This window comes from Hipposideros armiger, unplaced genomic scaffold, assembly GCF_001890085.2.
Source record: "Hipposideros armiger isolate ML-2016 unplaced genomic scaffold, ASM189008v1 scaffold_212, whole genome shotgun sequence".
Lineage (NCBI taxonomy): Eukaryota > Metazoa > Chordata > Mammalia > Chiroptera > Hipposideridae > Hipposideros > Hipposideros armiger.
Window position 1 is genome coordinate 1,947,583 of NW_017731562.1, and position 24,862 is coordinate 1,972,444.

General features: G+C 34.5%; 1 protein-coding gene across 1 annotated transcript in view; it reads right to left on the bottom strand.

The window, feature by feature from the left end:
- TTN (titin) overlaps positions 1 to 24,862 on the bottom strand; it is a 271,989-nt gene that overhangs the window by 127,311 nt on the left and 119,816 nt on the right. The window contains exons 124-156 of the mRNA XM_019654015.1: positions 24,472 to 24,588; positions 22,075 to 22,155; positions 21,805 to 21,882; positions 21,500 to 21,583; positions 21,256 to 21,339; positions 20,884 to 20,967; positions 20,579 to 20,662; positions 19,750 to 19,830; positions 19,236 to 19,448; positions 18,202 to 18,279; positions 17,914 to 17,988; positions 17,612 to 17,704; positions 16,756 to 16,833; positions 16,370 to 16,564; positions 16,071 to 16,154; positions 15,813 to 15,890; positions 15,222 to 15,305; positions 14,863 to 14,946; positions 14,574 to 14,657; positions 14,052 to 14,366; positions 12,457 to 12,531; positions 12,209 to 12,292; positions 11,603 to 11,677; positions 10,823 to 10,915; positions 10,127 to 10,204; positions 9,091 to 9,159; positions 8,849 to 8,938; positions 8,414 to 8,710; positions 7,464 to 7,544; positions 6,634 to 6,711; positions 459 to 542; positions 262 to 345; positions 95 to 178 (exon numbers count right to left, since the gene is read on the bottom strand). Coding sequence (XP_019509560.1) covers positions 95 to 178; positions 262 to 345; positions 459 to 542; positions 6,634 to 6,711; positions 7,464 to 7,544; positions 8,414 to 8,710; positions 8,849 to 8,938; positions 9,091 to 9,159; positions 10,127 to 10,204; positions 10,823 to 10,915; positions 11,603 to 11,677; positions 12,209 to 12,292; positions 12,457 to 12,531; positions 14,052 to 14,366; positions 14,574 to 14,657; positions 14,863 to 14,946; positions 15,222 to 15,305; positions 15,813 to 15,890; positions 16,071 to 16,154; positions 16,370 to 16,564; positions 16,756 to 16,833; positions 17,612 to 17,704; positions 17,914 to 17,988; positions 18,202 to 18,279; positions 19,236 to 19,448; positions 19,750 to 19,830; positions 20,579 to 20,662; positions 20,884 to 20,967; positions 21,256 to 21,339; positions 21,500 to 21,583; positions 21,805 to 21,882; positions 22,075 to 22,155; positions 24,472 to 24,588 — 3,426 coding nt within the window. The remainder of the gene's footprint in view (positions 1 to 94; positions 179 to 261; positions 346 to 458; positions 543 to 6,633; positions 6,712 to 7,463; positions 7,545 to 8,413; positions 8,711 to 8,848; positions 8,939 to 9,090; positions 9,160 to 10,126; positions 10,205 to 10,822; positions 10,916 to 11,602; positions 11,678 to 12,208; positions 12,293 to 12,456; positions 12,532 to 14,051; positions 14,367 to 14,573; positions 14,658 to 14,862; positions 14,947 to 15,221; positions 15,306 to 15,812; positions 15,891 to 16,070; positions 16,155 to 16,369; positions 16,565 to 16,755; positions 16,834 to 17,611; positions 17,705 to 17,913; positions 17,989 to 18,201; positions 18,280 to 19,235; positions 19,449 to 19,749; positions 19,831 to 20,578; positions 20,663 to 20,883; positions 20,968 to 21,255; positions 21,340 to 21,499; positions 21,584 to 21,804; positions 21,883 to 22,074; positions 22,156 to 24,471; positions 24,589 to 24,862) is intronic.

The window sequence follows — 24,862 nt, forward strand, 5'->3', positions numbered from 1 at the left end:
TATATATATATATATATATATATATATATATATATAATTTTCTAGCTAAAACCGATGTTATTTTTCTCACTGGCATATATAGCTTTGACATTACCTTCATGGGGAGGACTTTCTGGTTTGGGAGGAATGGCTTCAGGAACTTTCTTTTCTGGGACAGCTGATTTTGGCACCTCGGGTACTTTAAAGATATTAGTATTTTGATGGTGAGACACAGTAAAGACAAACGGACAGAATCAAACACAATGACATGGGGGTGACTACCTTTGGCTGGTGGGACTTCCGGCTTTTTAGGAAGTGCCACTTGCACTTTCTTTTCAGGGACAACTTCTTTGGGTGCCTTGGGCACTTAAAAGATATTAGTAAAATTGCATTTAGAAGTTATGAAGACCACTGGAACAAAATATTTTCAAGGGCAGAGGAGTTACGCCTCATTAAAACATAAGATCAGTGACAAATACCTTTAACGGGTGGGACTTCTGCCTTTTTAGGAGGCATCACAGGCACTTTCTTTTCAGGGGCAACTTCTTTGGGCGCCTTGGGCACTTAAAAGATATTAGTAAAATTACAGTCAGGAGTTATGAGACCACTGAAACAAAATGTCTTCAGGAACAGATGAGTTATATCTTCTTAAACCTAAATTTATGAGAAATACCTGTAACAGTTGGGACTTCCGGTTCTTTAGGAGGCGCCACAGGCTCTTTCTCAACAGGGACAACCTCTTTGGGAGCTTCAGGCACTTTGAAGATATTAGTAAATTTACATTTGAGTCACAAGGATCAACACAGACAAGAAGTACATTTACACATCAAAAGAACTTGCAAGGTAATTCTTCTATTGTGCTCCCCATCCCGCCTTGAAGGGAGGTCAGGAATGTACCTTTGACAGATACAACTGCAGGCTTTTGGGGAGGATGCATTTTTAGTTCTGGGACAACTTCTTTGGGAGCCTCAAGCACTTTAAAGATATTAATATTTTTACATTTAGGAGTTACAGGAATCAGTACACACAGGAAACACACTTATACAGGAAAAGATATTTCCCCAAATCTCTAAGCTCTCAGCAACATATACCTTCATCATGAGGGCCTTTAGGCTTTTTGTGAGGAACCACATATGTTTTCTTTTCAGGGAGACTTTCTTGAGGCACTTCAGACACTTTAAGAAATTAGTATTTTAACATTTAGTGTTCAGAAGTTCACTAGAAACAACCTAATATTTTCAAGGCTACAGGAGCTACTTCTTCTAGAGCTTGAGGGCATGGCAACTTGTACCTTTAACTGCTGGAGGTTCTCTTTTTTTGGAAGGAATTCGTTTTGCAGGCACAACTTCTTGAGGCGCTTCAGTCACTTTAAAGATATTAGTAGTTCACATTTAAGAGTTAAAATGATTAATGAAAACAGTAACCACAATAACTTAGCAAAAGGGATTGATTGTCTGGAAGTCTCTTCTCTCCCTGTCTATTCTCTTCTTGTCCCACCAATCAATTAGGTCTAACAGGTTAGTAGGATCCTTGAGAAGAGGATTCACCCTTCTCCAGCACCTAGCTGAGTTCCCATGACACAGCAGATACTCTTTACTGAGTATCTCTTGAGTGAGTACTTTTAATAGGAGGGTTTTCTGTTTTGATACAAACAGCCGCAGATATTTTCTTTTGAGAGGGAACTTCCTATGGCCTGTCAGGTGCTTTAAAGAGATTAGTATGTTTAGGAGTTTTGAAGAGCATTAGGAAAACATGGTTTTAAGAGCAGGGGACAGATAATCTCTTCTTCAGTAGCTGTTCAGAGATGACATATACCTTTCACAGGCAGAGGCTCTGGCTCTTCAGGAACATCGTCAGAAACTTGCAAATCAGGAGCAACTTCTTTCACAGCTTCTGGTGTTTTGAAGATATTAGTATCATACTTGGAGGTTAGGGGTCAGTAGAGACATTAATCACATTAACTGAACCAATGTGATTTTTATGGCTACAAAGGTGCTTCCTTCAAGACTTGGATGAGGTAAAGGTCTTAAGGAAAGGAATCAAGTCTTATTTGTCTTTGTTTATTATTCCCCAGCTCACTAGTACCATGCATATAATAGGCATTTATGAAATAAATGAAGGAAGGGATGATAGAATGAATGATACCTTTAGTGGAAGGTGTTTCAATTTCGAGGGGGGCAGCCATGGGTGTTTTCTTTACAGGGACCACTTCATGAGGTGATTCAGGCACTTTAAAAATATTAATTCATTGTACTTCAGAGTAACAAAGCAATGAAGAGTTTTAGTCATAACTCCACCTACAGGAATGCCCCAGACTCAGCCCCTACTCCTCAAATCTGATTCTTTGATAATAGTATGAATATTTGATTATCAGGAACTATTTTCTTGGTCACCTCAGGCACTATCAATATTAGCAATTTTACTTCTTAGAATGGTAGATGTATAGGAAATTAGATCATGGAAAATTAGCTTCAAGTAAAAAAAATTACTTTTAAAAATAATTAACAATGTACCTTTAACTATCAGTTTGAGGAGGGCAAAAGATTTCCTTTCTTATCTGGATTTGCTTAAAGTGCCTTAGGTACTTTAAGAAGGTGTTTGTTTTTCAAGTATAGGAGAGAGGAGAACAACCCAAAAAAGAGTTTAGACTTAGAAAACAATGTTAAAGTGTTTGGATATTCTTTAAATTATAGAATATCATGGGTATTGTGAAGAAATGGTTATTCTAAATGTTTTAAAACTTTCTCATCTTTTGATTTATCTAAAAATATTCAAAATGGAAAAATGCAGGGCTCTTTAAAGATAAAAGGCAATGAGAGGAACTACTAAATATTCAGGGCAGAATTCCAACTTTAATTGGTTTTCATTTTAACTGCTTTGGTTTTAGAACGCTTTCAAGCAGAGATTATATAACAGAACAGCTCCACATTAAATTTAATTTTTTTTTCCTTTAAGTCATGGCTTTCTGAAAATATTTCTGTGATATTTAATTCTTATGGAAAATAAGTTATTTCAAATTCATATGCTTGTTCTGGTAGTAAGTTTATTTTAATAGAAAAGCAATGCCAACAGGCAGTTATATTCTGGAATTTCAATACCATGGAGAGTTGAATTACTGATGTATAGTCTACAGACAAGCACCTGTCATTTGATGGCACTGATTTCTACATTAAAGGGGGTGTGTGGAGCCAATTCAATCTAATTTGGGAGATATAAGTGTTATAAGTGGTCTCATGTAGATCTTTTTCTAGCTAGTCTGATTTTTATTTTTTAATGGACACAGTAATAGCTATTTCCTATTGAAGAATCTATCTGGGTCACATCTGCACATTGTATTTCTACATATTTTCCCTGGAGGCCTCATTGATAAACTTTATAGCCCAAGAATTTTCCATATATAGGTTAAATATTTTTTTTTCTACCTGTTTTCTCTTGAATGACTCATAGGAACATGTATATACTCAGTCAAGCCTCTGCTTTGGGGACTCCCTTCTTTGAAATGACTTCCTTGGTAGTGTCTTGGGTTTACTAGATACTAATATTTTTACATGTATTAAGTACAACTACAATCATTAGATAAGAAAGTCGACTTTCTTTTGCCTTGTACCTTTTGGTGATGGTGTTTTTCTTCCAGCAGCAGAATCTGGTCCCGCTGGAATACCTTCTTTGGAGATTTTCAACTCTTTAAAGATATTAGTAGGTTTTAGTTGAAAAAGGCAGAGACATGACATTATGAAAGTTAGGTATACTAACAGAGATTGTAACTTTAATATTTAATTTTTGTTCTAATAGTTTATCTTTGTACATTGCCTGAGTGGGACTTTGTGGGTGGGGCAAGTCCTAGATAATTCCTTGTTTTGAGTACATTAGGTGCGCTAAATATATTAGTATTTTAGCATTAGAGGTTGTGAGAATCTACACAACACACTAAACTTATTTCACATACTGAAGAAGAAAGATTTTCTTATTTAGACTTTTAAAACTAAGAATTGCATCTTTAGCTGGAGGATGCTCTGAAATTTTGGGAACAGCCTCAGGTAACATCAACTGTGGGAAAACTCCTATTGTATCAGGTTCTTTAAAGGTATTAGAAGGTTAAAACTTAGAATTTATAAAAACAATAAATTAAATGACATGCAATTTTTGAGTCTTGAAGGCAAAGATATTCATCCAAGTTTGATGTTGTTGAAATGTACCTTTAGTTGCTGGTGTTTCTCTCTTTTTAGGAATAGTCACGTATATTTTATCTTCTGGAACAACTTTCTTGGGTGGTTCAGGCACTTAAAAGATATGAGTATGGTTATATTTATAAATGGTGAAGTAACTATTGAGCTATTAATATGAGGCCCGAATAAATTTTCTTCAGACTGGGTCATTGGTGTTATATACCTTTTGCTAGTTTGGTTTTTGTCTTTTGAAGATGAGTCACATGTACTTTTTCTTCTGAGGCTGATTCTTCAGATACTTCATAAACTTTAAAGATATTAGCATTTATTCAATGAGGGGGATTTCAAAATGGATGAAAAACAGTATTAAGAAAAACATCATACATAATACACATTCATCACTCAAATTGCCAGTAATACACAGACACAAATTAGTGACAATAACACATTGGCTAGGAAAAAGCCTCATTTGCAGTTTTATGATTTAAGACTCGGCATTTCTTTATGATCATTATAATAAAATTGAGGAATTCACTGACCAGGGACTATATGATTCTTCTGCTTTTTCCACAGACGTGTACTGGTAAAATTGCCCTATTGCTCTTAGTTTTTATGGATTTGTTCATAAAGAACAGAGTCAATGTTGAGTTGCACATGGAGAATTCTCCTATATTTGACCTACTGGAAATTCGTGTAAGCACTTACCTTTTCCAAGAACCTAGTTATCTATATTTTCAAACCACATCTAGTTTATGGCTTCATTGTTTAATATGAATGTGAACACCATTTTGAGATTAGAACCAGAAAATAAATATAAAAATTATTAAATAGTTAGAAAATAAGGCAAATAAAGAAAATAAAAATCTCTCCAGCTTTTAGAAAGGAGAACTGGATGATAAGAATAACCAAACTCAAGTATAGAAAGGGTATTCAAAGCAAGGAGTCATCAAATATTTTTATCTTCACCTAGAATTACAGGGTGACAAAAAACTGGGTTTAAACAGGGAATTTTTTATATTAAAATAAATGGAAGAATATCTTGACTTCTAGAATTTTTATTACTCCAATTAGTGAACAGTATCCTATTCAGAATATTTTATTATTCAGATTATTTTACTCTCAAATTATTTAATCATAATTTTGCATGAAAGCCAAAAAAAAAAAATAATGGCCTGAGAATTCTTTTGGGGTTCTGATAGCCTAGTAAATCTATGGTCATTTGAGCAGCATTGTCAAAATGTTTCCAAAAATTGTTTTAAAGAGTAAAAAACTAATAATGGTGAATAATAATTTTGATTCTTCAAAATATTATTATGAAGTTAGTTACTTCATAGTTTGAGAAAATAAACTGCTTCAAAGGAGGAGACATTTGTACACATAACAGATTAATAAGACAAGACAACAAATTCAATAAGACAAATAACTTTTTGGAAATAGCGCAACATTACAAGTATAGGACTATTTATTTTTTAAATTGGTAAGGAAATATACTTTGTGGTTAATAGCCACTTATATTATTTAATTTTAGCCAAATATTTTTAGCGTGTTAGGTTTTTACAAGATATTAGTATTAGTACTTTTAAAAACTATGAAGACAAACACAAACGAAACCAAAGAGAACCAACAATTTTTCTACACTCACTGTGCATTGTTATGTCTTCAGAAAGAACTGTAGGCAATATTTCTTCTTGAATACTTTTCTTAGGCACCTCAGGAACTTTAAAGATATTAGTATATTAATTGCTATGTATGACAAATGTAAGATATTAAGAATATAAAGAAACAAGATACACGGATTTAACCTCACACACATTCACTTTAAATCATGAATAACTAAACAAAGAGTTGCTTCATGTTGTGATCAGTCTGTACCTTTAGCTGGTGGAACTTCAGGCATTTTAGGAACAGCTTCATGAACCTTTTCTTCTGGAACAATTTTCTTGGGTACTTCAGGTGCTTTAAAGATATTTGATTGTTCTGTTTTTTAAAGATTGTCATAATGGTATAAAATATTAAGACAAAAAGGGGCATCTAACAAAGAGAATGTCAAAAATTCTATAATTCTAAGTCAATTAAGCGTCCAGTCAATGTATCTCTCTAAATCGCCTAAAACGATGAATTCTTGATTTGTCCTGTTAGAAACACTCTGCCCTTTGGGTATAACATCATTTTCTATTGTTATTTAGAACATGTTTATTTGTTTCCAGAGCTATTTCACAATGGCTTCCCAAATAAATTATTTATGAAAAAGATGTTGAGGGATCAATAGTGTATAAATATTGCTTAAGAAGAGGATCAACATGAACAATAACAACTTTAAGGCTATGCCTATGTTCCCAGAGGGAGGTTCTGTTATAGAACTAAATTGAAGTTTACATCATTTAGTTATATTGTGGCATTGAGCAGAGATTGATCTCTCTCTGTCTTCTCCATAGGAAGTGAATAAAAGGGGGTCTTATATTAGTGGCGAATCGGCAAAGACAGGTACCTTTAGCTGGTGGAAGTTTGGGCTCTTCAGGAACATGAACTTTTTCTTCTACCACAATTTTCTTGGCCACTTCAGGTACTTTAAAGATAGTCGTAATAATATTTTTACTTTTAAACATTCATACAGATTTTTAGCAAGCAGAGTATAAGAGAAATGCAAACACAAAACATAACAATATAAAATACAGACATCACTTTATCAAATACATTACAGCATTTAAAGAGAGTTGAATTTTTATGATAGACAACACAACAGAAAGCCAGGGGAATTTCCCATGTTAGAACTTGAGAAGAAAAATTAACAAGACACCTTCAGCTGGTGCTATTTCTGCTTGTTTTGGTGGAATAATTGGTACTTTCTCTTTGGTGATAACGTTGTTAAATGTTTCACTGGTTTTAAAGATGTTAGTATATATTATTCATTAGATATTGTTTTTCATTTCTATTGTGAAATTCAAGAGGTTTACACATATGGACAAAGCAGGGACATTAAACACATAGTTACTACGTATTCATATTTACGTTATTAAAATTAATAATAGGGAAACATGGATTTATCAATAAGCACAATAGTGAATATATAATCAAAGAGTACCAAAGAAGGAAATGTGGATTCACTATTTGGTTAATAGAGATATTTGCTTTGGGTATTTTAGTTATAACAACAGTGAATTTCTTTTTTGGTAGAACTTCCTTTAAAGATATTAGTTTGTTTTGGAAATCCCAAATACACAAAACACAGAAGAAAAACATCAAGTATGCAAAGTTGTAAAACAAGCAAGGTGCCACTGTATGTACAATTAGGTAGGTAATTTTTTGCCAGTAAAATACCTTTAGCTGGTGGCTCTTTTCGAGGAACAGCTTTAGTGGGTGGTTTTTTTGGAGGGATGATTTTCTCAGATATCTCAGGCCCTTCAAAGATATTAGTGTTTTGGGTTAAAATGAACTCTTGAGGTATTATAGAACATTACTATTAAAGTTAGTCCAATGAGGGCACTACAATGCTTTATCTGTTTATATTTTTTGAATTTATACCACACCTACTTCCGTAAAAGACTTAATTTGGCTAAATTTCACCTATATTGCATATTCACTATGTATATTAAGCGTGGGCGTGCGCACGCGCACACACACACACACACACACACACACACACCTTCATATTACATATACATTATTACTTTGCACAAGAAATGGAGTGGTTGGTATTGGAAAGAATTATTTGTATTATGGCTTATCTTCAGAATATACTAGAATGCAGGTATGATTACTAACATTTCATTTACTTCCTTAATGTTATTTCTCTAATGAAAATATAAATGGTAGAATCTTTTGATAAGTAATTATCAGTTTGTGAAGAGTTGACTGAAATGTTAACAAAGTGATGGTTGTTTTGCCTGAACACATAAATTCCTCAGTGAACTGAGGAGCTTCTTTTTTACTCATTTGAAGACACTGGTCAGTTATTTTTGATACCTGTAACAATCATGTACCATTCTCAGTTGAATTTTAAAAAGAATACAGAAATTCATACAGTGACCTTCTGAGATAAGTCAATATCAAATATTATTATCTTGTCTGCTAAAAGTATAGTCTGTGTGGTTAATCTTTACATCAATCTTTGTATTAAACAGTTTAAACTCATATTTAAAGCATTTCATGATTTTAACTTAGAAAATAAGTGGGTTTCTAGAGTTTCAAAGTGAACATGAAATGTACTTTAAAGAAGTTAATTAGGGCAAAATATAACAATTTGCAAAATCTACAAAATTCCCCTATACCTTTAGGTGGAGCTTTGGGTTTTTCATATATTTCCACTTCTTCAGACTCTAACACTTCTATTACCCTATGAACTTCTTCAACTCTGTGTATTTCTTCAACTCTACGTTCTTGTACTTTGATAAATTCTTCTACTTCATGAAACTCTTCTTCTTCAAAATATTCTTCAACTTCGTGGAACTCTTCTCCTTCAAGAGCTTCTTCTACTTGTGCTTCCACTACTGCTAATTCTGTTTTTTCTTTCACCACTTCCTCTTTGTGGAAGGCAACTGATATTTTTTCTTCAAAGACAGTCCTCCCTGAAAGAGCATCTTTTTTAAGATATTTTTTTTAAACACAGAAAAAATAAAGATGTAAATTCAAAATATAAAATAAAAACAAAGAAAAAAAGACTTTCATGCAACAATAGTGAAAATTAAAGATCTTTCCCAAAATACCTTTAGCTGGGGGAACGGCTTCTTTTTTGGGCACAGGGACTTTCTTTTCTAGGATTTTCTTTTCTGGGACTTTCTTTTGTACTTCGGGCACTTTAAAGATATAGTTTTAACATTTAGGACTGTTAAGAGCAAGCTTTCATAGACAAAGACATCAAAATCAATCAACACACAGAGACGTAAAACATAAAAGTTTCAATGAAAAAAGATTTAAAGAAAGTTCAGATTTAAAAGATAAGATGTACCTTTGGCTGGAGGTGCCTCTTTTTTCTTAACAGGAACAGGTACTTTTTCCTCGGGAACCTTCTTTGGCACTTTAAAGATATTAGGTGTTACAGTTAGCTGACAATACTCAATAATAAACATGAAATTAAAACATCAGAAACAACACCAACAATAATCAAAGTCTACGAAGTCACTCTGTACTATTAGACACCAATTTTTACAGGCAAAAAGTCATTCATTTGTGCTAACCATACCCTTAGAAAAGGATATGTCCACAAAGAACCTGTGCTACTTCTAGCTAGTTCTGTTTTTTTTTTTTTTTTTTGATAGCAGTAATTCCCAGGTTGGGCTGACTTCTACTATTTTTAATTTGAGGAAGACTTTTTTTGCCTTTTTAAGTCTTGACATAGGCGCCATATTCTTCTGGGCACTACTGTATCTGTTGAGGGCATCTGCATGATAGGGACAGCATAATCTTGTCTATTAAGAGCTCTTTGAAGCAGCAATTTAATTAGGAAGCAATGAGAAGTAGACATTTTGCAATAACCTTGAATACTTAGGCCAAATATTACAGAAGGGACATGAGGCTTATTAAAATAGTTATTACCCAAGCATTAGGACAGATACTTTCCCTATAAAATAACACAATAGACATAATTATTATAATAATTACATAAGACAACTTTTTTATGTAATGGAATAAAATCTATGAATGGAACATGGGAAAGGAGGATCCATTGTTATGTGTGTAAGTATAGAGAAATGTACTACTACCATTAAAATTCTCAGCTATTTAAAATAAGAAAACCCTAGAATAATTCTCTCTCTCACACACACACACACACACACACACACACACACACACATACATAATCACCCATTAACATCCTGAAAAAAGCTAAAGAAATGGAATAAGTTATATTTTTACTAGTTCTTACTTAATTTTATAACTTTCCTACTTAAATGACTCTAAAAATACAGTGAAAGAAGATACTTTTGTTTTAAAAAGAAAACTAATGGGAATTTAAAGGTATTATTAATTGGGAATTGCTATACCTTTAGCTGGTGGTGCCTCCACTTTTTTAGGGACAGGAGTAGGTGCTTCAGGTACTGCTTTCTTAACCACTTCAGGCACTTAAAAGATATTTTATGGACATTTTAAAAAATGACATGCAAGAAACAGAACAATGTCCATATACCAAAAAACAAAAAACAAACACAAAACATTGACTTATTTAAAAAAGATATTAGCAACCTAAATGATAAATATATATGGTAAACATATATATATGGTGACTCTAAAGGTGAGGAAGATATTCCTTGGGAATCCTATAAGCAAACATAATATCAATTATACAAAAGATTGCCATAGTCTTCAGGAATAACGGCTAAGAATTATTCTAAGAAGTGAACACCACAGAAATACATTTCCTCCATCTTAATACTGAAGAAAAAAATTAAGGATTGAAAACTAGGAGAAAGTATTACAATAGGGGCTGGCCAGAAAAAAATTAAAGCGCCAATAACATAATTAACATAGATCGTTTGCTCTAATTGTATTACCACTACAGTAGAAAAAGTTGGGGGTGGGTGGGAGACTAACACGAAGCTTCAGGTGCCAGTAATAATTAATCTTCAGGGTATAATTGATATAAGAAAAGTATGCTGATGAATATTAGATAAAGATGAATTCTGAGAAAGATTTGGAACACCATGTTTTTTAAATGTCCAAACCCATAAAAGCAGCTGTACCTCTAGGTGGCACCACCTCCTCAACCTCCTCTATGCTAGGTGGTTCTTCTGGGATCTCTTCTTCTGCAACAGGCTCTTCAGGCTCCTCATACACTTTAAAAAGATTATTATTTTATAAATTATTTTTATAATTCTCCTGGATATTAGACTAAAATGATACATCTGAAAACTGGGGCTGTCTGATCAGTGTAAGTAACTCATAGCTCAGCCTTCCAAATGTGTGTGAAAACTCACTAGCTCTTGAAAAAAAATCTACTGGGTATTCAAAATATGCTAGACCCCCCCTCCCCTCCTGACAAATTTTAGAAATGGAAAGGATTTCAGACAGAATTTGGCTAATTTTTTTTAAATGGAGGTGAACTTGTTTGAAGTAAAAGATTCACTATGGGGTAGAAGTAAATTTTCTGCAACTGTTACTCAGGCTTAACTGGAATTTCACTAGGAAAAGTTTATCCAGCAACTGCCAGTCAAGTCATCTGATGAAAAATGTACCATTGCAAAGACAGTTTTCCTTCAGAGACTCACATTAAAATAAAACCAACAAACAACAAACAAGCAAACAAACAAACAAACAAACAAACAAACAAACAGGCTAAGCATGTAAGAAAGGAAATTCAATTGGTTTTAAATTGCCTGCCCAACTTACATTAGATAAGTAATAATTAGGTAAGTCTGAATATGTTTATTTTATGGAATGAAATGTGCATTTATCTTCTTCAAGTATTAAACAATGATAACACGATGACTTTAGGAAAGCCATTTTCTTAGAAAGTCATCTACCTTCAACTTGTGGAACTTCCTCTTCCTTAGGGAGAATGATTCGTCTTTCTTCCACTTTTTTAGGTACCTCAGGAACTTAAAAGATATTGATTGTTTTAGGCACTTAAAATGCAAGAACCAAAGGAAAGTACACAAAGACCAAGTTTCCCATTTTTCAACACAAGTGAGTAAATATCAAATCGCACATGCGTAAGATGAAACACTGACATTTCACAGACTCAGTTAATGAGACAAAAGTAAAGAGATTTGTGGTTTAAGATTAAGGTCCATTAAAGAGATATTCCATCATTTACTGCTGGAGCCTCTACATTTTTAGGAAGAGCAATGGGTACTTTAGGGACTGGTTTCTCAGTTACTTCTGGCTCTTTAAAGATATATGAATTTAGTATTTTGATTTTTTCAAAACAGCAAACATAGAAAACACAAAATACACACAAACAAGTGGAAAAACTGACATAGTACAAACATGGGTGCAACAGGGTCACAAGTGACGAATGGAAACGACTGACTACACACAATGCAAACATGTATGTTGAACATCCGGTGTGGATAGCATCAACGTTCAACATTGGTGCAGTAAACACATCCTTGTTTTGAGTGATGTACCTTTGGCAGGAGGAGCCACTGCTTTCTTAAGACCAGGAGGAGGCACCTTCTTTTCTGGTTCAGGTTTCTTAGGCACCACTGGCACTTTAAGATATTATTTTATGTTGTAATTTCAGTTTCACAAACACCAAGACAATGGACACAGCAATAATACAAGCTATGTTAACAAGTATTGAAACAGGACATTTTGACTTTTACAGGTGATGGAAAGAAATGGCAGTATCTAATTTGCTTGGGAACAGCAGTACCTGTGGCAGGAGGGGCCTCCTCTTTCTTGGGAATGATCACTTTCTTCTCTGGCACTTTCTTCTGAATCACAGGTACTTTAAAGACATCATTTCATGATAAGAGTTTATTGTGAGGGACAAAGAAGAGAGAACACAAGAAGTCTACACACAGAAAGACCAACATGCAACAGTCTCTCAGGATAAGGGCGTAATGCAAGTTGGGAGCCCAAATGTTATGATATAATTATGTTTTGTAGAGCAAGGGATCAATACCCTATCTGAATATCAGAGGACAGCTGCTGTCATTTCATTTATTTAAATTTCACTAGTAATTTATTAATTCATTATCTATAAATTATTCATGAATCCTTGAAATCCAATGAAGGATCAGCTTTACTATGTATTTCATTGATTATATAACCATGTAGCCTGGTGGAGGGGTGATGCTTATTTTAAGTAGTGGTGCCATGATCTTTTGCAGAAAATATTATTGAGCTTTAAGGCATAAATATATTCATTTTATCTACTATGAGCTGACTGAATATGTTAAATCTGGATACTGTTAATTCAGTAATAGAGTACTTCTACATACCTTACTTTATTTTATCCTCACACTATCTGGGCCCATTAGAACTGACATGAGTATCCCTATTTCATAGGAGAGGAACTTAAGGATCAGATTGGTTAAAGGGCTTGTTCAGGTAACACAGCAAGGTACAAAGCCAAAAGACAAGGCTAACATAACACCCTACTGGGCTACCATTTATATGTCTATACTGGAAGACATAAGCTATTACTCAGTATTTTGATAAATACATAATCTTTCATTTTTTTCTTTTCACCCTAGTGTTAAATAGGTACTTCACATAAATGATTGAAGGATGAAATTTAGGAAGATTTATTTATTCACCATATTTTTCAGGTATCTTTTTTGTGTAGATAATTTATCATCATAAAATATCTATATGAAAATTAGAATGTTTAATAAAATTATAGGGAATCAGGTGGCAGTTTTGGAAAAACTCTTCCTTTTACCCTTGTTCTCAATACTGCTTTGCCTCCCATGAAAAATGGATACCAGCGTCCCTGAACATTTTTAGAAGTAAAAATGTGATTGTCTATTTTATAAATGTAATGTTTCCTAAAACCCAGTTCCACCATAACTTTTCATGTGGAGCTAGGAATGCAGACTGTGTCTTTACTTGGGGGAGGTGTACCTTTGAGTGGTGGAGGTTCCACTTTTTTAGGAGCGGGAACTGGGGCTTTCTTCGCTGGTACAGGTTTCTTTGGCACTTCAGGCACTTAAAAACATTCATTTTTAAGACATTAAAGAAATCACATGCACAGTATTGTATATATAACAAAAAGACAAACAAGAATAAGACCACAAACAACTAAATAACATTTCATATCATGAAATTTGAAAAGACAGACAATTTACAATAGACAGACACTTAATGATAAGAACACACATATTTGGAATGTTTTCTAAGATTTAGATGGTAGATAACACAGAGAGCACAGCATTATAGATAAAATTGGAAAAGCACAAAAACATGGAAAGGCAGAATTCAACACAAAGGAGGCCTTGATGATTCCAAGAAGAGATGCCATACCTCGTGCAGGTACTGGCACCTTTGGTTTAATTTCTGGAAGAACTTCCTCTTCTTCAGGTACAAGTACTTCCTCAGGTACAAATTCTTCCTCCTCAGGAGGAACTTCCTCTTCCTCAGGAGGAAATTCTTCTTCCTCAGGAGGAAATTCTTCTTCCTCGGGAGGAACTTCTTCCTCCTCAGGAAGTAATTCTTCCTCTGGAAGAACTTCCTCTTCCTCAGGTAAAACTTCTTCAGGAGACAATTCTTCTTCAAAGGTAACTTCCTCTTCCCGAGGTAGAGTTACAGGAACCGGAACTGGCTCCCGTTTCTTTGGCACTTTAAAGATATTATTCAACCAGACAAGCATCACTTTTTTATACAATACTCATAACAATGGGACAACATGAAAAACAAATATCCTGTGATCATAGAGCACCAATTGTCATCCACATAAATGTCCTCAAGCGTTAATTATAATTAGTGAGGCTGTAGAATACCAGTTAGTTTTCCTTTTTGCCCTGAATCTGTTAGAAATGAATGTACCTTTGGGCGGAGGAGCTTCCACTTTTTTCGGAACAGGCGTTGGTTTCTTTTCTTCTGGGATGAGCTTCTTGGGCACCTCTGGCACTTTAAAGATATTATTTGTCTTTAAGAAGGTGTTCTTTTAATGTCAGTGCAATTGATAAGAATAAGAATCACGAAACACCTGACTTTTATATTTCTAGAAAGACAGGCAATTTTTTAAAACACGTGATGGGGGGAATTCGTGAGTGAATACACATAAACATTAGAATTGTCTCCCCCATGTACGTTAAATGATGAAGTGATGTACCTTTTGCTGGTGGAGCCTCTACTTTCTTAGGAGCAGGAACCGGTACCTTCTTCTCAGGCACAGGCTTCTTGGGCACTTCTGGCACTTTAAAGAAATGATTTAGAGAGAAATTTTATACAACATAAAATTTTGAGTCCAATCCAAGCATAGCCTCTCAAAAAGATTAAAATAAAGTAATAAAAGTATTATTAAAAACCAAGATACTTCAAGAAGCATTTTACCTTTAAAATAAAATCTTTCCTTTCCCATAAAGGAATATTAAAGTGTTGCATCCCCAAAGAGCATGGAATTGAAACAATTAGTTTTTTACTCACAAGCAAATGTGATATAAAAATTTGTGATATTGCAAATTCATATACCTTTCGCAGGTGGAGGTTCCACCTTTTTAGGAACAGGTACTGGCACTTTCTCCTCCGGTACAGGTTTCTTGGGTGCTTCAGGAACTTTAAAGATATCAAAAAGGGTTACTGTCATATTTTTCACCCATAGATAAGAATCTAGCAATTTTAGGGCTTAATTGAAGCATCATAGATATTCTAACAATATCACTTTAAGATTGAAAATAATAATAACAGCCATAAAACAAAGGCCAGGAACACACACACAAAAAAATAAAACACTGAAAAAGAAACATAGACTGGTGATAAAGACAACACACAATGCCTGGTAAATGGTGATTTTGTCCGTTTTGGTATTATAATAAGAAAGTATTTTACACTAAGAACTTTCCACTAAAGAGGAGGAGACAAGCATTAAGCATCAGCGCCCTTTGATGGCAAAATTCAGAGAGGAATACACAATAAGGCGCTCCTATAACCAGTTGGGTGGTCCCTGCTTTGTCAATAATATTGTTAATATTGTCATGGGGAGGGAACTGATATGGCTCACCAAGTTACACTACATGAGTAAATTATTACATTATCCTACCAATGGACTACAGAGAGATGTACCTTTAGCTGGTGGAGCCTTCTCTTTTTTAGGAATAGGCACAGGAACTTTCTCTTCTGGCTTCTTAGGAATCTCAGGCACTTTAAAGATATTGTTTATTGGTAAGTTCTAACTACTAGTAACAACACATCCATACAAAGCACAGTTAACATTGATAACAACAGAGAGCAAAACACACAAGGTTTTGAACTCAGAAGATAGTTAGCTGTTTATATGCAGATTAAGGCTTTGCTATGCCCATGATATGAATGATGGGGTACCTTTTGCTGGTGGGGCTTCCTTCTTTTTGGGAATGGGAACAGGTTTCTTCTCTTCCGGAACAGGTTTCTTGGGTACCTCGGGAACTTTAAAGATATTTTTAAGAATTTTGGAAATGTTGCCAAAAGATTTAAAATGTAAAAAGCAACTGCAGAAATCACACTTCAGCATCTAAAAGTATCTGTTTCTAAAATAAGCAGAATTTGGTCATTGGTCCGAATAAATCCCAGAATCTGACAAAATTAGACACCCAGACTCCAAAGATGCTGCTGTGTATCCCTTTCCAGGAGATGTCATCTACCTTTGACTGGTATCACTGGTACCACTTCTTCAGTTATGAGTTCCTCTTCTTCATGTAAGTACTCTTCTTCATGAAAGTACTCTTCTTCTTCATGAAGGTACTCTTCTTCTTCTTCGAGATATTCCTCTGCTTGGGTTACAACTTCCTCTTCAAAGGCAATCTCTTCCGGTTCGGGTCTTTTAGGTACTTCTGGCACTTTAAAGATATTATCTTTAGATTGGACACTTTCTAATTACTCAACAAAATTAAGACATGTTAGACACAGCCATTTGTAACAGAATAAAGAACAGGCTTTACTTTTCACACAGAACTTTCACATAGAAAACTGAACATGAATTTCATACTAAAGAAGACAATACAACATTAAGAAGAGTGGTAGTAAGTACCTTTAACAGGTGCTGCTACTTCTTTTTTAGAAATGAGCACTTTTTCTTCTGTGACAACCCTCTTGGGCTTCATGGGCACTTGAAATATTAAGTATAAGAAAATATTATTGTCAGAAACAGGCCACCCAGGCAATGCTTGCTTTGTTGTACTTTAAGCAGATAAAATAGTTTTGCAAGTGCCTCCCATGTGATAGATATGCAATTGTTCATTGATAAGAAACTGTTTATGTTCCATGGAAACAATTCTGAATTCCACTGTGATAAAAGTCATACAGAAGTACTCAAGTAAGTCTGAGGGAGCGGAGCTCAAATGGGAAACATGTTTAGTTTTTAGGTGTCTGCGCTTGTCGGAAATATCCTTTACCAGAAAGCTAAATTTACTTCTGGATAAGTATACTTTCAGAAATTGCACAGCAGTTACCTCACACTTAGTAAAAAGCAGGGAAAAATGACCAGAAACAGTAAGTTAGTCTTTTTTAATCTTCGCAATGATTTTAGAATGAATAAAGAATTATTGAATATTATTAGTGAATATTATTATATCATTACATCAATTTAGACAAATCAGAAATGTCTCAAATGGTCACTGACTTTAAATCCAAACATTCTATTTTATATATAATTCAGCATGTGGCAGGACTGTGGATAAGAGGCTGTGGATGTACTTTGAAATAACTTTTCCTTTAAAAAGTAACATTATCTTGGTATCCTGTATTTATGGATTTGTTTACATCCAATATTCTCTTAACAATTAATTTACAAGAAGACACACAACAATGAAATAAAGCAAAACATAGCTACTTAATTTTACAGGAGACATCATAAAAGACCCAATCTAAAAAGAAAGTTATTATACCTTTAGCGGCTGGTTCAATCACCTGCTCTTTTTCACGTTTGGTAACTGAAATACGTATTTTTTCCTCAACAAGTTTCTTTGATTCTTCAGGCACTTAAAGATATTAATTATTGAAGAGCATTAAAACCAGCCACATGAATATCATGTAAATAAAACTACACAAAAAGCTGAAACATAAGAATCAGTACTAGAACAATAAATACATTTAGTAAAAACAAAGACCAGCAGACAAGATAGTAAGACATGTTTATAGAACATAAATAGCAAAGATGTTTTTTGGTAGTTATTACTCTGCAAAGTACCTTTGGGCGGTGGAGGTTTGAGTTTCTTAGGGACGGGCACTGGTACTTTTTCTTCAGGGACAGCTTTCTTCAGAACTTCAAAATATCAATATTAACAATAAGGTTTAAAAGCCTGAACCAGATTTCTCAAGAGTAGTAAGAACAGAAAGATAAGAAACACGATGTACAACATAACATCCCCAAATACATACATGATTTATATACAGACGCTTCAACATGTATTTATAGTACAGCAGACATAGAAGGGACACAGGTCTCTTAGCACTGACAAGGTTTTTCTCACTCTACCTTTAGCTGGTGGTGCCTTTGGTTTTGTGGGAACTGGTTCTTCTTGGACAGGCTTTGCTGGTTTAGGCTTCTCTGGTTCTTTAAAAGTACATACAGGGCATTTAATGTTAGATTATAGGACATAAATTAAAACTGGTATTTCTTAAATGGACTCAAAGAATTAAAATAATATTATCTTTTATTGACAGTGTAGCCAAAACCTCTAGAGGTGAGTGAGAATCAGAGGTCCAAGACAAATAAGGCTTAAAAGATGCAAACAAGCTTATAGCACCCTTTCCTCCTTGTGTTTATTTCAATAAGGTCATTGTAAATCCCTCTTACATATTAAAATTCTCATTTCACTTCAGGTAGACAAAATGGTGGTTAAAACTCCTATCTATATAATATTGGTTTTTAATGCTATGGGTAAAACTACATAGACTACTCTCAAAATTAGGCTATGAAACATCAGACATTAAGTGAAATAATAGTGAATCATTTCAAAATTCCAATAGGAACTTACTCTTTGAGTAAAATAAGGTCTTTGGAACCAAAATTATTTGCCTACAAATATGATTTTCATCAGATAAACCACAACTGCTTGTGTTAACCTTATCTGTCTTTCCGTTTGTCAAGTTTTGATAATGAGAACCCTGAGGCTAGTGTATTTTTCTCAATAGCCTAGCACCTTGATAGCAGCAAGCTTCAGAATGAGAGATGTTCAGAAATTTTTGATCATGTATTGGAATGATCATGGGCACCTGAAGGTAAATTCCTAACCTTTTTGAGAAAGAAACATAATGACATTTGCTATTTTATGTATAAGCAAAAATGAGGGGAGAAACAGATTATTCCAGAAACCTAATCTAACAGTGACCTTAAGGTTTATAGAGATTATTTTCTATAAGTTATCCAAGAAGAAAAAAAATTTTTTTTCAATTTACCAAAGGCAATAAAGTTATTTCCAAATTTCTTTGGGCATCCAAAGTTTTGTTCTAGTCTAATGGAATTTGCATGTATTTAATATGGTTTCAGGTTTGCAGTTTTGCTCATACCTGTGATATGTTCTTCTTGTTCTTTATACTCTTCATAATGCTCAAATTCACGTTCCTCATAGTCTTCATATTGCTCGTATTCTTCTGTTGGTTCATACTCAACTTCTTTATAATCATATTCTTCATATTCTTCATATTCCTCTTCTCGTTGTACTGAAACTGTTTCTTCTTCTCGGGTGTAAGACCACTCTTTCTCTTCTGTGACAGTTAGTTCTAGAATAATATTGACAACAGGCAGCATTTTACTTGAAGCCCATGTAAGGGTGAGAGCGACAATGTGATTTGATTTCACTCCTTTGTGATGGTCTCATGCACTGGTTATGGGAGACCCTGACTGTCCTTTGCTGGTAAGGTTTAATAGACTGTACATTTGCTATTTATGATTTCAAATGTTAGATTCCCTGCCTTTAGTCAACAAATAAGCCAATAAGGGATGGGAGACAAATTAGGAGCTAGCAGGCAGAACTGTGTAGTTACATGCTTCATTTTATTATTTAGTCAAAGCACAATATACCTTTAGCAGGACGAGGTTCTCTTTTTGCAACTTCAATGGCTATCTTTTCTTCTTTAACAGCACTTTTCCTGAATTCGGTCACTTTAAAAAGAGTAATTATTAAAGGTGAATTGCAAGATTCTGAGTACATATGTGTTAAGAGAAATTGTGTATGAACACTCCAAGGAAAGAGATGACCATAACTGTGCTTGTTTTCCAATTTTTCATTTAAATGGCAAGAAAAATCAATAGACTTGGAAATAAACATGGTCTAATATACATATGAACACTCTTTTCTAAGTTACTGAATGCTTCAAAGCCATTGAATAACTTTAGGAAGGTCAAGTAGCATTTATAAGAGAGTTAAAAAAGACAACTAGACAGCATAAACAATAACTATGAAACAAGCAGGAGACAGAAACTAGTCTTATATAAGCAGTTTCTTCACCTTAATTCTAAGGTATTTTCATAAGCTCTATTGGCACAATGTAGAAAATTCAGGATTCAAAGCATTTTAAGTTTTGTCAAAGATTGCTACACAAAGAATTTTGGCTGATGAGTTTAGTATATAGACAAATAAAGACATACTAGAAGACAAATACATTTTAAGAGCAAGCGTCTACATATGTTTGAGGGGAGCTTCACATTTTTTTTTTGTTTAGAAAAGAAAGAAGAGAGAGGAGGAGTACTTTCTGGTATCAAAAATGTTTAGTTTTGAAGTGATATGAAATAGCATATACATATTACTTAGTTTATAATATATATTTAAATTATTTTCTTTTAGGATCTCAATTCCACTAGGTTAGTTTCAATAGCTATATGCTTATTTTGATTTCTGAAAATGGTATACCTTTTGCTGGTGGCATCTCCTCTTTTTTAGGTTTGAGTTTTAGAACTTTTTCTTCTGTAACGGCTCTCTTGGGTTCCTCAGGCACTTTAAAGACAGATTTCACTTTAAAGAGTTGTTTCCCTTATTCAAACCCCAGAAAGGTAGTTGTGTAACAGTAACGCAAACATTAACGACTTGACATTTTCATTATTTCAAACATAAAACAACACCTATTCTAACGACAACAACCAACACCCATAGCCAGTGTATTTGGGAAAGAGAACAGGGGAAGTACAATATTCTGCGTATGGAAAGGCTCCATGTACCTCTTGCTCTTGGAGGCTCCTCTTTTTTAGTTACAGCAACATGAACTTTTTCTTCCTGGGTAATTTGCATGTGCCTCTCAGTCACTTGAAAGATAATTTTAGGGTTAGGGAGTTTTATCATTGCAAGTGGAATTAAAAAAAAAATTATTAGCCAGAAAGTACTGTGGTTTTAGAATACAACAGTTTACAAGGTACGCACAAATAAACTTCACATCAAGTAAGTAATACTCCATCCACAGACAAGGCAATAATACACCACTGCCACCAACATACACCAATAACCTCCATATAAAAGGTGTGACCCAAAGACAGCAGCGGGAAGACGCAAGACAAGACACGTTTCTAGCTTTTGTGCTGGGGGATTTTGTTTACCTTTGGTAGGGGGAGGCTCTTCTATCTTAGCCACTTTTGGAGGGGCCCTTTTTTCTGGAACTGGTTTCTTTGGCTCTTCTGGCACTTAAACGACATTAGGCAACACAGTCAAACATACAGTATGAAAAACACTAAACACAGGCACACTTGTTTTCTCGTTAATGTTATAAAAATTGCAAGAATGTATCAATGTAAGGTTAAAAAAGACAGGCGTTATTCGAGAACAAAGTAAAGCCCAATATACCTTTAGTTGGTGGCACTTTTTCCTTTTTAGGAACGACAGCCGGAATTTTCTTTTCCAGCACAGTTTTCTTAGGTGCTTCAGGAACTTTAGAAAGATTAGATTTAAGAATATTAGCTTGCCATCGTTTGGGGGCAAAGAACTCACTCTTTGAAAAGATCACACATTTACACAAACATTAATGACTATATTCAGCAAAAATGTTTATACACATATATTGACAAAAACTTAGGCAGTTACTCAAACTAAAGGCATTATTATAGCTACTAAGACAAATGGTACCACACTTCTTTGAGAGAGAACAGTACCTTTAGTTGGTGGACGCTCCTCTATTTTAGCAGGAATTTTCGGTTTGGGTACAATTTTCATCTCATGCTTCTCAGGCACTTGAAAAGATTATAAAATACATTTGTCGAAATGTCCAGATATCTTTTTAATAAAAACATAAGGAATCTTTTTATGTAGACATGGTATTTATCCACATTTGCAACACAGACAATAAATTAACTCAAGAGGACATAAAGAACAAGACAAGCCAAACACACATAGGGTTAGAATTAATTTAAGAGTCGGTGTACCTTCGGCAGGTTCAGGTTCCACTCTCTTAGAAATAAAGTGCAGCTTTTCTTCCACAACATATTCCTCAGGTCCTTCCATCACTTTAAAGACATCAATTTTAAAGAAGATAAGTTGTAGTGTTTTTCATGTTTAACTTTAACTAATTTATTCCTCAAAGAGTAATTAAAATAGCAAAAGTTTCACACTTGCCAAATCCCTGATTGTTTCCATTTAAAATACCCAAAGAAGAACATTTTAATCAAAGCATATCTCTTGATAAAGAGTGTGGGCAATATGTTTTCTTAATTTAATTTTCAAGTGTATCATAAAGATGATAATGCTTGTATTCATAGGAACAACAGGACAAGTACAAGACATAAAAACAATTCTAGTGGCTAAATTGACGAGCACAAGAATTTGAAGACAAGTTTCAAAAATGACAAACACTCTAGATTTGAAGACTGCAGGGCAGAAACATATACTTGAAGAATTATAAACAGGTTATAAGAAAGAAAAGATCTGTATTACATATGAAAAACTGACTGAGGACTTGGAAACAAGTTATTTCCCCCCAAGTTTGGTGGGGGTCAGTATGGTAGAAGCAGGCTTCTTCACATGATTTTAAAGCCTCTGCATATAAAGTTAATTATAGGAGAAATAATAGGAGAAAATCTAGTTACCAACACATATCTTTATACTAGAAGTTAACAAGGTACCAGCTTTTCCTTAAATCTTTGGGCTCAATGAAAACATCTTAATATCATAGAATGTTTCTCCTTTTAACCAAGAGTCTGTAATATTAAAAGAAATTTATAATGCAAACTGCCAAAAACTGAAATAAGATTCATGCAATGAGAACTGTCCTTGTGTACATGTCATGTTTGCTTTCCCAAACATTTCTAGAAGGGATGGGGCCCCCTTTGAATCCAACAGATTCCTAATTTATGCCCAACATCTTGGCTTCTTCCAGGAAGTGTAACAGAACTGGTAGGTTTCTTCTGGAAAGTCATGTCCCACATAGCTGTTACAAGCCATCCCATTAAGACCACACATCTGGATTTCACATGGACTTTTCTTCCAAATGGAGAAGGGCTAGGGCATGTTTTACTAACCACAGATGCACATGAAGGCATCTAAATACACAGTTCTATTCATCTTTTCATTGAGAAAAAATTAATTTGTTAAGGAACTTATTGATTTCTTTTTAAAGCACAGCTATATTAGCACTTTCTTAGGAAACTTCTTTCAGATACATAGCTTTAGCCAGAATGATGGACTTTAGCATGTAAACCTAGTGGTATCTAAATTCATTGAAAAGGTATCCCAACACTGAAACAAAGCTCGTTGTTCAAGCCTTAAGAAATTACCCATTTCCCTGAAAATAAGACTTAGCCAGAAAATAAGCCCTCGCATGATTTTGGATGCCAAAATATGGCACCTTGGCATACTAAATATTTGAAGCTGAAGGATTTTGTGGAAAAGGCACCCTTCTCCCTGAAACAGGTCATAAAACCCTCATGTGAGGGGTGCGTGCCCTCCATTCATATCCTGGAGGAATCATGTGAGGGCTCCTTCTCCAGCTAGGTCTTATTTTTGGGGAAACATGGTATAAAGAACTCACATTAAAAATACGTTAATCTAATAAAAAATGTTACACAATTGTTTTCTTCATATATGAAATATAGGAAAGTCCTATGTGTTCAGTGCTTCACTCCCAAAGATGCCCTTGACTTCTGGAATCTAATAAGGCAATATAATTTCTCATACATTTTAAAACTGTGAGTCAGGACACATTAGTGAGTTGTGCTATCAACACTGCTCTACGTCACCCTTTTAGACATTAGACTACCAGGTGAAGATTATGCCAATCCACCATGCTGAAATCAAGGCCTGTCTAATGAAAGGATAAATGTAGATGGAGATACATATGCTATTAGTTACCTATAAATATGGAGCCATTTTTCCCCATATAGCCAAGTAAGAGGGAATGAACAAGAAATACATTGGATGTTCACTCTAAGGCAGCGGTTCTCAACCTGTGGGTCGCGACCCCTTTGGGGGTTGAATGACCCTTTCACAGGGGTCGCCTAAAGACCATCAGAAAACAAAAAGATACTTACATTACGATTTATAACAGTAGCAAAATTACAGTTATAGAGTAGCAACGAAAATAATTTTATGGTTGGAGGTCACCACAACATGAGGAACTGTTTTAAGGGGTCGCGGCATTAGGAAGGTTGAGAACCGCTGCTCTAAGGAATGCTCCTGAATCTCGTATTTTGATCAAAAGATACATGTAATGAGGCCAGGAGATGTTCACTGAATTTGCATCACTTTTCTTTACTTGATAAACAATCTGTGAAAGAAAATACCTCATCAAGACTCCATATCATCTGTAGCTTATTTGAATTGTTTACCTTCATATTCTGTAACCTCCACTTCCTCCTCCTCCTCCTCTCTTTCTTCTTCTCTATGAACTGAAAAGGACACTCTTTCCTCTTCTTCTGAATAACTCCATTCCTCTTCTGCAGACACTTTAAAAAATAAGGTTTAATTTACATTCAGCCTCCTGAAATACTGACGCTCACCATGTGTTTTGCTACAGATGGATAACGGTTCTTCTCTCTGCTTAGGGTGTGGCTTCACCGTACTTCCTCATTACAAGAAGGAAAGAGCTGATTTAAGATGAGGGGACAGTATAATGCAAGACTGAAAAGAATATTCAGATTATGTCCAGGTGTGGCCACTTTCACAATGATCACTTGTTCAGCACCCTATTCACTTTCTTAGAATGATTCAGGGCCAATG